The sequence below is a fragment of the Maylandia zebra genome, linkage group LG10 (assembly GCF_041146795.1).
Source record: "Maylandia zebra isolate NMK-2024a linkage group LG10, Mzebra_GT3a, whole genome shotgun sequence".
NCBI lineage: Eukaryota > Metazoa > Chordata > Actinopteri > Cichliformes > Cichlidae > Maylandia > Maylandia zebra.
In genome coordinates, this window is record NC_135176.1 from 14,381,324 (window position 1) to 14,393,893 (window position 12,570).

General features: G+C 41.4%; 2 protein-coding genes across 2 annotated transcripts; both read right to left on the bottom strand.

Annotated features, from left to right (window-relative positions):
- Window positions 1-213: 213 nt before the first annotated feature.
- LOC101469595 (zinc finger Y-chromosomal protein 1) lies at window positions 214-9,876 on the bottom strand. The gene is made up of 8 exons (XM_076889120.1): window positions 9,632-9,876; window positions 7,208-7,304; window positions 6,633-6,950; window positions 5,294-5,443; window positions 5,031-5,159; window positions 4,804-4,938; window positions 4,518-4,661; window positions 214-3,208 (listed from the first exon to the last, which is right to left on the bottom strand). The coding sequence occupies exons 2-8, from the start codon at window positions 7,272-7,274 to the stop codon at window positions 1,908-1,910; spliced, it is 2,244 nt and encodes a 747-aa protein (XP_076745235.1). The 5' UTR covers window positions 7,275-7,304; window positions 9,632-9,876; the 3' UTR covers window positions 214-1,907.
- Window positions 9,877-10,821: 945 nt separating this feature from the next.
- On the bottom strand, window positions 10,822-12,321 carry LOC101470058 (diamine acetyltransferase 1). The gene is made up of 6 exons (XM_004564007.3): window positions 12,087-12,321; window positions 11,944-11,995; window positions 11,763-11,843; window positions 11,556-11,657; window positions 11,372-11,412; window positions 10,822-11,271 (listed from the first exon to the last, which is right to left on the bottom strand). The coding sequence occupies exons 1-6, from the start codon at window positions 12,150-12,152 to the stop codon at window positions 11,104-11,106; spliced, it is 510 nt and encodes a 169-aa protein (XP_004564064.3). The 5' UTR covers window positions 12,153-12,321; the 3' UTR covers window positions 10,822-11,103.
- Between the last annotated feature and the right edge of the window lie 249 nt (window positions 12,322-12,570).

Below are 12,570 nucleotides of genomic sequence, written 5' to 3' on the forward strand. Positions count from 1 at the left end.
AATATTATCATGCTTCCAAAACATTCAGATTTTATAAAAATAAATAAATAAATGATCCCCTTATTACTCCTTCCATTTGAGCATCACCTGGCCAAACCTGGGGCTATTCTAGGGCCTTTCACCTTGAGACAACTGTTGTTATCATTTGACTCCATATAAATAAAACTGAATTGAATCCAACTATTTGCTGGCAAACAAAAACTCCCAAACAGCTAAAATACTTTGCTTTATTATCTTTTTTAACAAATACGCTGAAGTACATCCACAACAACACAGTTGAGATCTCCTTTTTAATCAAGTGTTTACATCTACACGCTTTGTACAGATCTGTATACAAAACAATAATTTACGTCCCATAGAAGTCTAGTTACACTTAACTATACAACAACTTGTAAATGAAATAAATATAAAACAGATAATCACAGGTGATAACAAAAAAATGAAAAAAAAAAAAAAAAATGTAAAAAGCCAAAAGTACATGTACACCACCAGCACCTGTCTTCTGAAGTTGCATCTAAAAAGATATACATGTTTCCCTTTCTACAGGCAAAAGTACATCTGTGTAGGAGAAATCAGAGTTCAGTCCTTAGTTTTATAACAGCAGCACCAGATATACTATTCAACTCTCATTTAGACCAGACACTTATATTAGGACACTGATCTGGCATATTTTTTATAACCCAGTCTAACATTGGTAGCATACTGATACTTGCAGATTACCCTTTTTCAGTGATTTAAAAGATATGTCAATCGTTACAAAAAAATTTTTTTTATGAACAGTTCATCAGTTTTCAAAAGAAATTGAGGAGGAAACATTTTCCTCTCTTCACATATTTAAAAAAAAAAAAAGAAAGAAAGAAAAGAAAAAGTCATGTCAAATTAAAAGGATTTCACTTCCGAGAAAGCATTAATGCGTTAATTTAAAAAAAAAATAAAAAAATAAAAATAATACTGTTAGTGAGGGTGTCATCTCTACAGCTTTGGGCACTTGTTCTGAACAACGTACAGTACGCTTTTGGACTTGTAACAGAAATATTGGACATTTGATAACCAAGCATTGAGGGCAAGTGACAGGGTTCGGATTTGTGTGCACGTGTGAAACCTTATTCACCAACATGATGCATCCAGTTTCTCACTGTGTTTTTGTAGCAAATCAATGAGCATAAACCCCCTGCCGACGAAGCTTAGAGTGACTCCCCCTCTGCCTGTATTTGTGAGTTTAGTCAACGCACCAGGAAGCATTATGTTACAAAGTGGTCGGGTCAGAGCAAAGGAAGCACAACGGCTGCGCTGCTTTTTTTGTCCCTCAAGCTCCCTCTGTTTCTTTCTCTCTCTCCCACTCCCACTCACACACGCGCACACACACACACACACACACACACACACACACACACGCGCGCGCGCGCTTTTTTACCAAGTGCTACTGGAAACAGGTTGTTAATCCAAACTGCTGTTAAATACATTTTAAGAAAATTATGCAAACATTTTTAAAATTACACATCTGTTTTTAAGACAAATAATTAGGACCATTCTGATTGAGAACTGATTGCTATTTGCAAAAGTTAAAAAAAAAAAAAAAAAAAGTGTATCTACAAAGAGACATCTGCACAATCTGCCATGCACACTGTCACCACCAAGGGACATGCAGTTAAAAGTGCGAGTCTACAGAGGGGCTTGGTTTGCTAACTCTGACAGAGCATTAATGTTATCTACACGTGTATACATATCTGAACAAACAGTAGGCCGAGGATTTAAAAAGAGCAAAACAACAGAATGGACCGAGTGCAGCACACACACTCCGCACTACTTCAATGTGAATGGCAACGTGCCGAGGGCGCGGTGGTCGGGGTCTGACGGATGCTTCAACATTGTTCTTTGCTGTGGCACAGTATTTGGCTCAGTCAGAGTCACTCTGCCTGCACCACATCTTTGTGGTGACGCATGATATGCTGGTTCTTCTCCGAGGGTCGTCGGAAGCCCTTCGAACAGATCTCGCAGCGGTGCGGGTAGTCCTTTGTGTGAATGGAAATCACGTGGCGCTTGAAACCCGACGCGTCGCCGGTACTGTAGTCGCAGTACTGGCACTGGTAAATCCGCCTTTCTTTTTGTCCTTTGCCAATAACTACAGTCACGCTGCTGGCTAAGCTGGCCGCGCTAACTCTTGCCGGCGGACCAGAGCTGCTCGACCCGCTGGGCCCGGACTTTTTCGGCGTCACAGCAGGAGTGTGCGTTTCTGTCCTCTTGGTCTCACTCTTTTCAGGTGAGGCCTGTTGCTCCTTTGTGTGGACTGACAAGATGTGGCGACTGAGAACAAAGGGGTCTGCGATTTTAAAGTTGCAGTGCCGGCACTGATGGACTTTCTTAGTACGGTGGGATACCGAGTGCTTCTTCAGTTCAGACGGCCGGTGGAAGCCTTTCCCACAAACGGCGCATTTGTGGGGATAGTCCTTGGTATGAACAGATATGATGTGACGCTTCAGGTCACTGGAGTTGGAACTTTTGTGATCACAGTGGGCACAATGGTGGGTCTTATTCTCCTCGTGCGTTAATCCATGCTGCATTAACTCCTCCTCCTCTGCAAACGTCTGGAAACAGCGCTCACATTTGTATGGCATCTCTTTGCTATGCTTAGTCTTGATGTGCGTTTTGAGATTAGAGGAATCGGCTGACTTATAGTCGCAGTACAGGCAGGAGTAAGGCTTCTCGCCGGTGTGAGTGCGCATGTGTTTCTTTAACTCCGAAGGATGTCGAAAGCCTTTGCCACATTCCACACAGATGTGGGGGAAGCTTTTGCTGTGAACTGCCAATAAGTGTCGATTGAGCAGCCCTTGCTCGGCAGTTTCATAGTCACAAAACTTGCATTTATGCATCTTGGTGGGAGGTGGAGGTGGCTGGCTCTTGGGCTCCCGGTGGTGGTGCTGCAGTCTGTGAGAAAATAGTGCCGCCTGCTGGTGGAACTCCTTGCCACACATTTCACACTCGAAAGGGGCCTTGCTGCTCAGAGCATGCACCTCCATGTGATTGTGGAGGCTGGCTTTCTTGTTGGTGGTAAAATCACAGTCTGTGCATTGGTACTTTTTCCTGGTCAAAACATCCTGGTGGTGATTCTTGGTGTGGCGTTTCAAGAAGCCTCGTGATTTGAACTTCTTACCACAGAGCATGCAGGGGTAAACGGTGAGGGGCTGACCATATGGACCGATGATAATGGCTGGAGAGAAAGAGAAAAAATTAAAATTCAATTTGAGAAAAAATAAATAAATAAAAGGGAGAAGGAAATGACCACATCGCTGGTCATTTCCTTCATAAACAGAAGCTTTTTTTTTGTTTTTTTTGAAGAACAGTGTTTATCTTCAGTATTTCAATACTGGTGAAATTATATATATAAATTAAATGTTTCGCTGTACAATATTGAATATGAACTGAACTGAAAATTAAAGCAACAAAAGTAGAACATGTACTGTGCAGCAGCACACAGTAATTGTGTGCTTTTAATCAAGCTTAGTGTACAAATAAAATCTGAATTCAATGTCAACCAGCTTTTACTGCTCAGAGACAATCGTATTTAAATAAAGAGGTGTCATCAAAACAGCCCATCGGTACAATAAACCGGATAAACTAGTTAACTGCCGCTAGCAGGAAAGTCATAAACAATGAGCCCTTTTAAACTGTGCTAACCACTATAAAAAATAAAAATCATATTATGTATTATATTGAGTGCTAATGCCAAATACAAACAGGCATGATTTTAGAATAAATAAATAATGCAGTTATTTTTTTATACAAATTGCATATTTTCTCAGTTTTTCTCATAATTGCCTTTTAGGATGTAATGTGTTACAACTGCCAGGAGTGGGCGGTAATGCACAATGAAGCTGCTCGTCAACAACTATTAAACAAGATCAGCAGAAATTGTTGCTTCTAACACAGCGGTCTCCAACCTTTTTTGCGCCACGGACCGGCCTTTAAGGTGTCGCGGATAAATACAACAAAATAAAACTAGTACCAGTACCGAAAAAAAGAAGATTTATTCATAACACACGTGAAAAGACCCAGGAAAACCGAGTAAACGATAACAAAATGACGCTGAAAACCGATAAAAACCCTGAAAACTATACATTTCACACCTGAGCCTCAACTCTCGCGGCCCAGTACCAAACGACTCACGGACCGTTACCGGTCCGAGGCCCGGGGGTTGGGGACCGCTGTTCTAACACACTGAACTGGTTTGGATGGTGCTGTACAAACTGTAGAAATATGCACAGCCAACAATGTGAAAATGACAACTACGCTTAGTTATACCACACCCTTAATTTACTTAAGTAAAAAAAAAAAAAAAAAAAAGGGCACTGGTGTAAAAAAAAAAACCTCACTATTATAATATATCTCAAAATTAATTGTTACTGATAGAGCCGCTGCTTTCATCATCTCTTCTGCTATTCAGTCCTAAAAAGACTAGACAAATCCTCATTTTTATCCAAACAAGCCTGAGAAGTCTGTCTGATTTGTGCCGTTCTCACCTGTCTGGACTTGTCGAGGCTCTGACCGCCTCTTGGTCTTGTTGCGCTGTCTGTTGATTTCGTCCACCCCGTCCGATTCGTCGATATGCAGCAGCGCACTGGCTGCACCGTTCCGGTTCTCACAACTCTCACTATCTTCTGCACCTGTGAGAAAAACGGCACGTCTTTGGCATATAAACAAACAAAACCGGTGCGTGTAAAGCTTAACCAGGACACCAAGAGACGTGGTTGATGCACAGGCTTCCAGTGTGGTTTTTAAAGCAATTTAATAGACAAGGGTGCTGACCATAAGCAGCTGCCCAGGCCACAGGCATGAAGTCCTTGCTTAGAGACACGCTGTCATACGAGCGGTCGTGAGTTACTGGCTCTTCGCCTCCTACCACCACCTCCATATAAACCTCATCAGTCACCTTGGACCCACCTGTAGATGAGCCCAACAGGTACAAAACCAAAAAACTGGTGACGTTCAGTTTCATGACAGCTGTCCCCGCTCCTTGCATCCAGATGACTCACCGTGGTTTCCTTGATTGTGATGAGAATCCCCGACAGACATGTAAACCATCTTCTCTCTGAGCGTATGGCCCGAAGACTCTGTTAACGCTACGTTCTCTGTGTCCCCGTCACTGATGTCAACAGATTCTCCTGCACAATGAAACTTAAGTTCAGTTCTCTACTTTCTGAAAAATAGACCCAAATAGAAAGGCTTTCTGCAGGATTCAGCCAGTATTATTTATTATCATGATTCTTTTATTAACAGAAAGCTAACTGCCACTCACCCATGTCATCTTCCCCAGAATCAGCCTTGAAGATGTAGACCTTTATCACCTCTTGTCCATCCTCATCTTTCTCCACTTCCTGGTCCTCCACAGCTCCTTCCACTGTCACCTCTGTTCCATCCTCAGACACCATTTTACCAGCTTCATCCACTAGCAAAGGGACACACATCAGACTTGATTAAACAGAGTCACCAGCAGAGACTTTGTAGCAGTTTAATTATGACATACTGGAAATATTTACATGAAATGAGTGCAAATAAGGTACTCAATCGTTTAAGAAGCTTATCTAAATATTAAATCTAAAGATCAAAACTTATCATGATTTAGTATGATCGCTTATAAAAAACAAAAAAAACAACAGCAACAAAAAACCCTTCAATTCCACCTTTTCAAACTAACATCTTCATAGCATTTATGAAGAAAATCTCCGGGTACTCAGGGAAATTAGAGTAAATGAGTCCCCCCCCCCAAAAAAAAAACAAAAAAAACTGATCTTTTGTTTTGTTTCAATGCAAACTACTACTATGCAAGAGAAAGAAGTTGTACAGTGTGTCTGTCCACAATTTTGTAATTTTAAATAAGCCTGGGAAAAACAAAAACACAAACTGACCACCTCAGCTCATTATGTGGCTATAAGTGTGATATTTTTTCCCCAGCAGGGGTGTGCACATGCAGTAGTTATGTAGCTGGATGTGCAAAGTAACTAAGGCAAACTAAGCCAAACACATAAGTGCTTCAACTTGTACAATATATAATAACAAGGAAAACTTGATACATTCAAAAACACATTGAAAATGAGAAAGATTTGCTTATTTACATTCAATTCAGTTTTATTTATAAGAAAAGCTGAACAATCATACGATCCCCTATGAGCAACCACTGAGTGACAGTGGGAGGGAAAAACTCCCTTTCAACAGGTAGAAACCTTTAACAGAACCAGGCTGAGGGAGGGGCAGCCATCTGCCACCACCATGGCAGTTGGGCTGCCACAGCACAATGAGCAAGCTACATATGGTTAAAACCATTGATTTAATTTCACAGGGGTACTATCACTGTGCTAATCTATAAACTGTGTTTACATTAGTTGTTGAGGTCTACGTTTCTGCAGGTGGGAAGGTGCATGTTAGCCTACACTGTAGATTTAGACCTTTCGTCCTGTCATTTACATGGATGTTTCCTTTTAAATACACCGCAAATGCATATAAATTTTCCATCTCTCCAAGCGACAGATATTATACAGATAATAATAATAATAATAATAATAATAATAATAATAATAATACAACAAACCAAAGACATGTATGCTAAGTGTAAATGCAGCACAGTCTAGTAAACTTACAGGATATCATTAGATAATCTCCACAGCCATCTTGGTCATCGTCCTCCTGCTGCTCTGGGTCCAGCCCATCTTCAGGGATGTCTCCCATGGCAACACCTTCCTCCTCACCGTCCAGAGCCATCACACAGGTTTCTACAGCAACATCTTCATCTTCATCGCAGTGCACGTACTCAGAAACCACATCCTCAACAGCATCCTGGATCACAAGCTCGTCTGGGGCGAACCTGTGAACTGCCATGCCTTCCCCTTCGCCTTCTGACACCAACACAGTCTCTTGAAGCTCCACAACAAACTCCTGCCCGCCGGCACCACCTTCATCTAGAAGAAGCAGGATTGCATGGTTAACCAGATAACAGTGAAGAGCAAGGGTTTATTGTGTGATAATGATTTAAATGGTCATACAGTCATAATATGACTTTGCTCTGGATGGTCATGTCATCTCCTTCCAAACAACACTTTCACTCAAATATTTAAAGTTATCTGGCTATCCACAAAAAAGAAAGAAATCCTGCTAGTACTATTGTACTTCTCATACCAGCAAGACGTACTCTGTAAGTATAAGCATTGCTAATTACCCGATCCGTGCAATATTATTTTAGGCTCTTCAGAATGTATTGCAAGCCTGGTGACATCCTCATCCATTGTCCTCGCACTGCATTTGTTACTGGACAGCTGAAACCAAATGATAGACAGCTTAGTATCAAGTAAGCACAGGCAGAAAATTATGCAGATAATAGGTTACTTATATATTGTAATGCTGTTACACACCATTGCCCTTCTTATACAATATTTTACAGGTGTACGGTTATGCTTTTCTGTATGACACTCAGAGCAGCCACTCCAGGTTACTCAGGACACACACACACACACACACACACACACACACACACACACACACACACACACACACACACACACACACACACACACACACACGATATGTGATGAAAGCACTGCTGCTTTGACAGCCTCAAGCCACTGGAACTAAAAAAAAAAAAAAAGATTAAAAAAAAAAAAAAAAAATCATATGTTTACGTCCCAAATCTGCTTTAAATCCATTTCAATTTGTCAGAGTTACCACACGAGCTGCTAATGCAAACGTGGCCAACATCGCCAAATGTTAGCCCAACAATGCTGGTGTCATTTCTTTTCCACACTACCCCATGAAGCCCCTAATGTGCCTGGCATCCAGCGTGTTTTCAAAAAAAGACTTAGTATAACTTGTTGAATCACTGTAACGTGAATCACATGATACAGACCAGTGGCCTGGCATTGTACAAGTACTGTAGCTTGAGCAGTTCCTTAACAAAGTGATTCTCAAACTTTTTATGATATGCTCCACTTCAGAAGCCCTCAACAGAGAAGCATAAAGTATATTAAATCAACTTTTAAAAGTCATCTTTTTTCCCCCCACTTTGGTTGAGTCCATGCTTTTCTACAGTCACCCACACTCCTCCATCACTGGCCTTTGCTGCACAATTCCCTGCTACCACCATAACAGTTAATGCCTATCCTTTCAAGATTCACTTTACAGCAAACGGGGCATGTATGGACATCTGTGGGCTTGATACTGTAAACATGGTGTACACTCACTAACCTCAGTTCTCGTTTTGTCCCATAGAAAGTGTGCTCTTCTCTGCCCTGGAGCATTAAAAGCCGTCAAGCATCCAAATCAGGCTTCAAAGACTTGATTGTTACCTCACAGTACTCTATAAACCAACTTTTGAATCGAACTTTATCAAGAACAACCCTGGTTAAAATCGCGCTGTAGCCTTGCCTTGGCTCACGCAGTGTTTCTTTGTGAAGATCCAAATTATTTGACCTTTAATTCTCACACACACACACACACACACACATAAACCCCACGACTTCAGCTTTGTGGTTTTAACCTATTTTTAAAAGGGACACCACAAAATTAAAAAATAATAATAAATAAAATGTGCTTTACACTGTTAGCTCGTGTATGCGATAACGGACAGAAACTAAAATGACCAGTGCCATTATTGTCATGCCCGCATCACTACAGTTAACAGAATCAAAGACACGTTTCGCCTCCCCACCCAAAAAATGGAGGTAAAGTTGAGCTAATGTAGGACAAGAAAAACAACACAGATATCTCTCTGAAACTAACACAAGGGAACACTGAGGTGTAAACAGAAAACGATGCAACCGGGTTGCCATTTAATTTCCACTGAATGTACCATCCCCCCACCTCCAGGTGGAAAAATATGACAACGGTGTGAGGAAGATGTGCGGCACAACCCCGCATCACTTGTGCTCAAAAGACACCGACATCACATAAAAAAATAATTAATTTTAAAAACTCGGGCGATCGGACACACTACGAGAAATCTATAGCACAACACAAATCCCGATGAGGTGATTCACGGCAATGTCTTCAATTGACCACTGGAGGAAGATTAGCACTGATTACACATGCAAAGCCCGACTGTCACGGTGCAAACAGACGTTTAGAAAAGGCTGATTGCACGCACACATACAGATGCGAAAAGATAAAGATGCAAAGAAACGAGGCTTTCGTTAAGTGCACACTTATGTCGCTCTGTACCGGCCAGCTAGCGAGAGGAGGGCTGAACCCACACACACACATACCTTTTCTACAACCAATTTCCATCACACAAGCGTCCGCCATTTTGTTAGCTTAACTGCTGGACGAATGCTAATTTTAACGTTTATTAAACTACTCCTCGGCGACGACAAGGTGTCAAACGAAACTGAGGCTGAATGGTGCGTTGCATATCAGCCGTCAGCTATCGATAACAAATGCCGATGGTCAACTACGACAGACGAATATACAATCCCTTTTTTCCGGGTGGCTCGCTAGCTAACGGGATAGGCCTGATTTGCCAATTACGGCCTCTATTGAGGCCCCGGCCCAGAAAAGAAAAGGCCCAACCCTTTGCGGCCTCTCAGAAAAAATAAAGAAATAAATTAAAATACAACATGCATGTAAAAAACAAAAGGCCACGGGCACGTACAAATGCAAACACAGCTCTGAAATCGGACGCCTTTGGCACAAAAACGAGCCGCGTACCAGATTCGTGCTGCAGGGATGCCTCTGTCCGCTCCTCGGCTTCCCAGGCCGCCTGGTTCCCCCAGACTCGGGCAGGATTCAGTCGGGAATTTTGTGTTATTTGGGCGGGCCGGAGAGGAGAAGAGAAGGAGGGGTTAGGGGTTGATTCAGGAGCACCGCTGAAAGCAAAGCAGGACGTCTCGAGCCAGATCTTGTCATGCTACAGCCCCCCGCTCCTCCAGCTCCGAGGCCGCCGTCAGCACGACACGTCACAGCCCGAGAGCAGCAGGAAAATGCGGAAGGGTTGTGGTGGAAATCAGCCCGACAGGCACCAAACAGGCCATAATCTAAAGAACAACGCGGGTCGTGTGAAAGCGTGCGCTGCAGCGGTAACTCTAATTAGTTTGTGCTCCATGGCTCGGTGTATCAGCAAATAATTTGACTGAGGACTACGTCAGTTCGCGCCAAACAACAGAGTGCATCACAATAAAAGGACAATTAAACTATGACCTCAAGATAGAGAGCATTGCTTCAACATTTAAACAAACCGACGACTGCCCTATTTTATGAATGAACCTATCACTTCTGCAGTTTTGTTAAGCCTACAAGTATAGCTGTTTTTCCCCACATCTGCAGCACAACTGTACCTGGGTAGTTTATGTTCTCCCAAATAGTGTGTTAACTGCGCTTCTTTTGAACTCCATTAAAAGTGATCTAAAAAGAAAATAAAACTAAAGTGCAGTTAAAAATTTCCAGAAATTAGACAGAAAATATCTGAAATGCATCCATCAGTTTTAAATATGTTGCCGTTTATCTACTGATAGGGTTTTTATTGCAGTTAATCAGTAATAGTAACAGCTTCTCCATACTTATCTTTATGCATACACACTTCTACACTTTCACTTTTGTTAAAATTACTCAGTATGTAAGAGGGCCTTTTGTTTTCTCTTATATTGTGACATTTCAGCATTTAATGAGTAAAATGATCCCAGAAACTCTTAATGCCGTATTATAATTCTAAGGTCTGATTGAATTACAATGTGCATATGATTTTAAAAAAGCACTATAATATTAGTCAGCTTGGGAAAGGCAACATAGCAAAGAGGCACAGGATGATATGTAGGTTGTGATGGAAAATCCCAAACACACAAAATCTATATTTATTAATGTATTTATTAGCATGCTTGTTCAAGTCTCACAAACTTTCCAGCTGTGGTAGATTATTATGTAATTATCACGTTTCAGTGTTCATTCATCAAACTTCTGAGATCAGTGTAAATTTAGCAATGACCTCAAAAGTCCCAGACATGGTTTGTGATCAGAAGGGAACAGCTGATTGATAAATGCATTTATTGAGGCTGCTCCAAGTCACTGATCACATAGAGCAAAGTTCACTGCTATCACCAGACATCAGTACAAGTTTAAGAGTGGCAAACTCTATTTGGCAGACATTTTCAGCAGATTTTTCTTTTCAATGGCAAAAAGACGCCACCCCTCCTCAGAGGACAGATCCGCTGCACCTCTTCTCTTGTAGAACTCAATAGACTTGGTGTTGTTTTCTGCTACTATAAAATGCATGGCGCTACAGCGGGTCTTCACTGCCGTCTAGGAAAAAGGAGAAAAGAAAAGTGCACGCGTGAATGCAGCTGAAATAAAGGTGACTCTGTCACCAGAAAAATGTTGAAGTGTGCAATGTTAAAAGTACCTCGCTCAGCACCTTCAGGACTTTTGAACCGATGCCAAGACCTGGTGAAAGATTACGTGTTCATGGAGCAATTAAGAAAGTTCTTTGGCAATGAGTACAAATTGTCCCGCAAAGTAGGAAAGAAGTCTCTCCTCTGTTAGTCATTAACCTTTAGCACTGCAATAAAACTTTTCATCAAACATACCACGAAACTCCTGCATGATGAAGAAATCTTCCAGGTACAGAAGCTTTCCAATCCATGGGTCATATGTAAAGTAGTACATAGCAAACCCAACCACAGTGTACCCTTGAAGAAAACACAGAGCAGGGGATTAAATAGTGGATCAGACCCGTGAACAACATTAATAGTTCCTGAGAAATATGAGAATATTTTTAAGAGGCGCATTTTTACCTTCTGAGCTCTTATCGTTTGGGACTTCAGCAACCAAACAGTGGTAGAATGGATGATCCCCAAAGCCATCTTCAAGCAGATCTGAAAAAAAAAACAAAAAAAACCATAACATTATTAAATCTTTAAGCTTTCTCAAACTCCAGATCAATGCAAACTTCATCGTGAAGCTAAATCACAGCACCTTTTTCTGTCAGCATCACCTTCTCCTCCATCTCTTCAAATTTAGCAAGCTCCTAAAAGGCAAGGTCATTTAGTCATATTTCTGTTAGTTAAGCATACTCCCAGTTAAAGGCTTGAAGTATTATCAGTTCACATATGGTTTACCTTTATGAGTCGCAGGATATCTGAGACATCCTTTGGTTCAGCTGTCCGTAATATAAAACTGGCCATTTTCTCTTTTTACCCCTTTTCCCTTTGCTCACTAATCCTCTGAATGTAAACAAAAGCAAAATTTGTTTCTTCATCCGCTCCTCAGGAGTCTACCCCCCGACAATGAAATGGGGAAACCAACATACACAGAACTGCATTGGCTGCGTTGCAGAGTGGCAGAGCAGCTTCAGACGCTTCTCTTTTAAACATCCCAGAAAGAAAGGTGACCCATATATGGGCAAACAGCTCATTACATCCTGTTTCTTTTCCTTTTCTGCTCGTCCCTTATCTTTGTGTTGACTGGACGACATTTGAATGTTGTTTAAAAGGTTAATATTAACCAGACCTAAGAAAAAAAAAAGCCAAGCACATCTGTTATGCTGAGTAAAGAATAACCCACTTTTGAAAATGAGTGTAAAATATTTTACATACAAAATCA

Bases quoted from the DNA above. Each gene is read 5' to 3' on its own strand.
- LOC101469595 (XM_076889120.1), bottom strand. From the start codon at position 7,274: ATGGATGAGGATGTCACCAGGCTTGCAATACATTCTGAAGAGCCTAAA. The intron at 6,951-7,207 runs GTAATTAGCAAT...TGCTTCTTCTAG, and splicing joins AATAATATTGCACGGATCGG to ATGAAGGTGGTGCCGGCGGG. The intron at 5,160-5,293 runs GTGAGTGGCAGT...TTCATTGTGCAG, and splicing joins TTCTGGGGAAGATGACATGG to GAGAATCTGTTGACATCAGT.
- LOC101470058 (XM_004564007.3), bottom strand. From the start codon at position 12,152: ATGGCCAGTTTTATATTACGGACAGCTGAACCAAAGGATGTCTCAGAT. The intron at 11,413-11,555 runs GTATGTTTGATG...ATCTTTCACCAG, and splicing joins CATCATGCAGGAGTTTCGTG to GTCTTGGCATCGGTTCAAAA. The intron at 11,272-11,371 runs GTACTTTTAACA...CCTTTTTCCTAG, and splicing joins TCCTGAAGGTGCTGAGCGAG to ACGGCAGTGAAGACCCGCTG.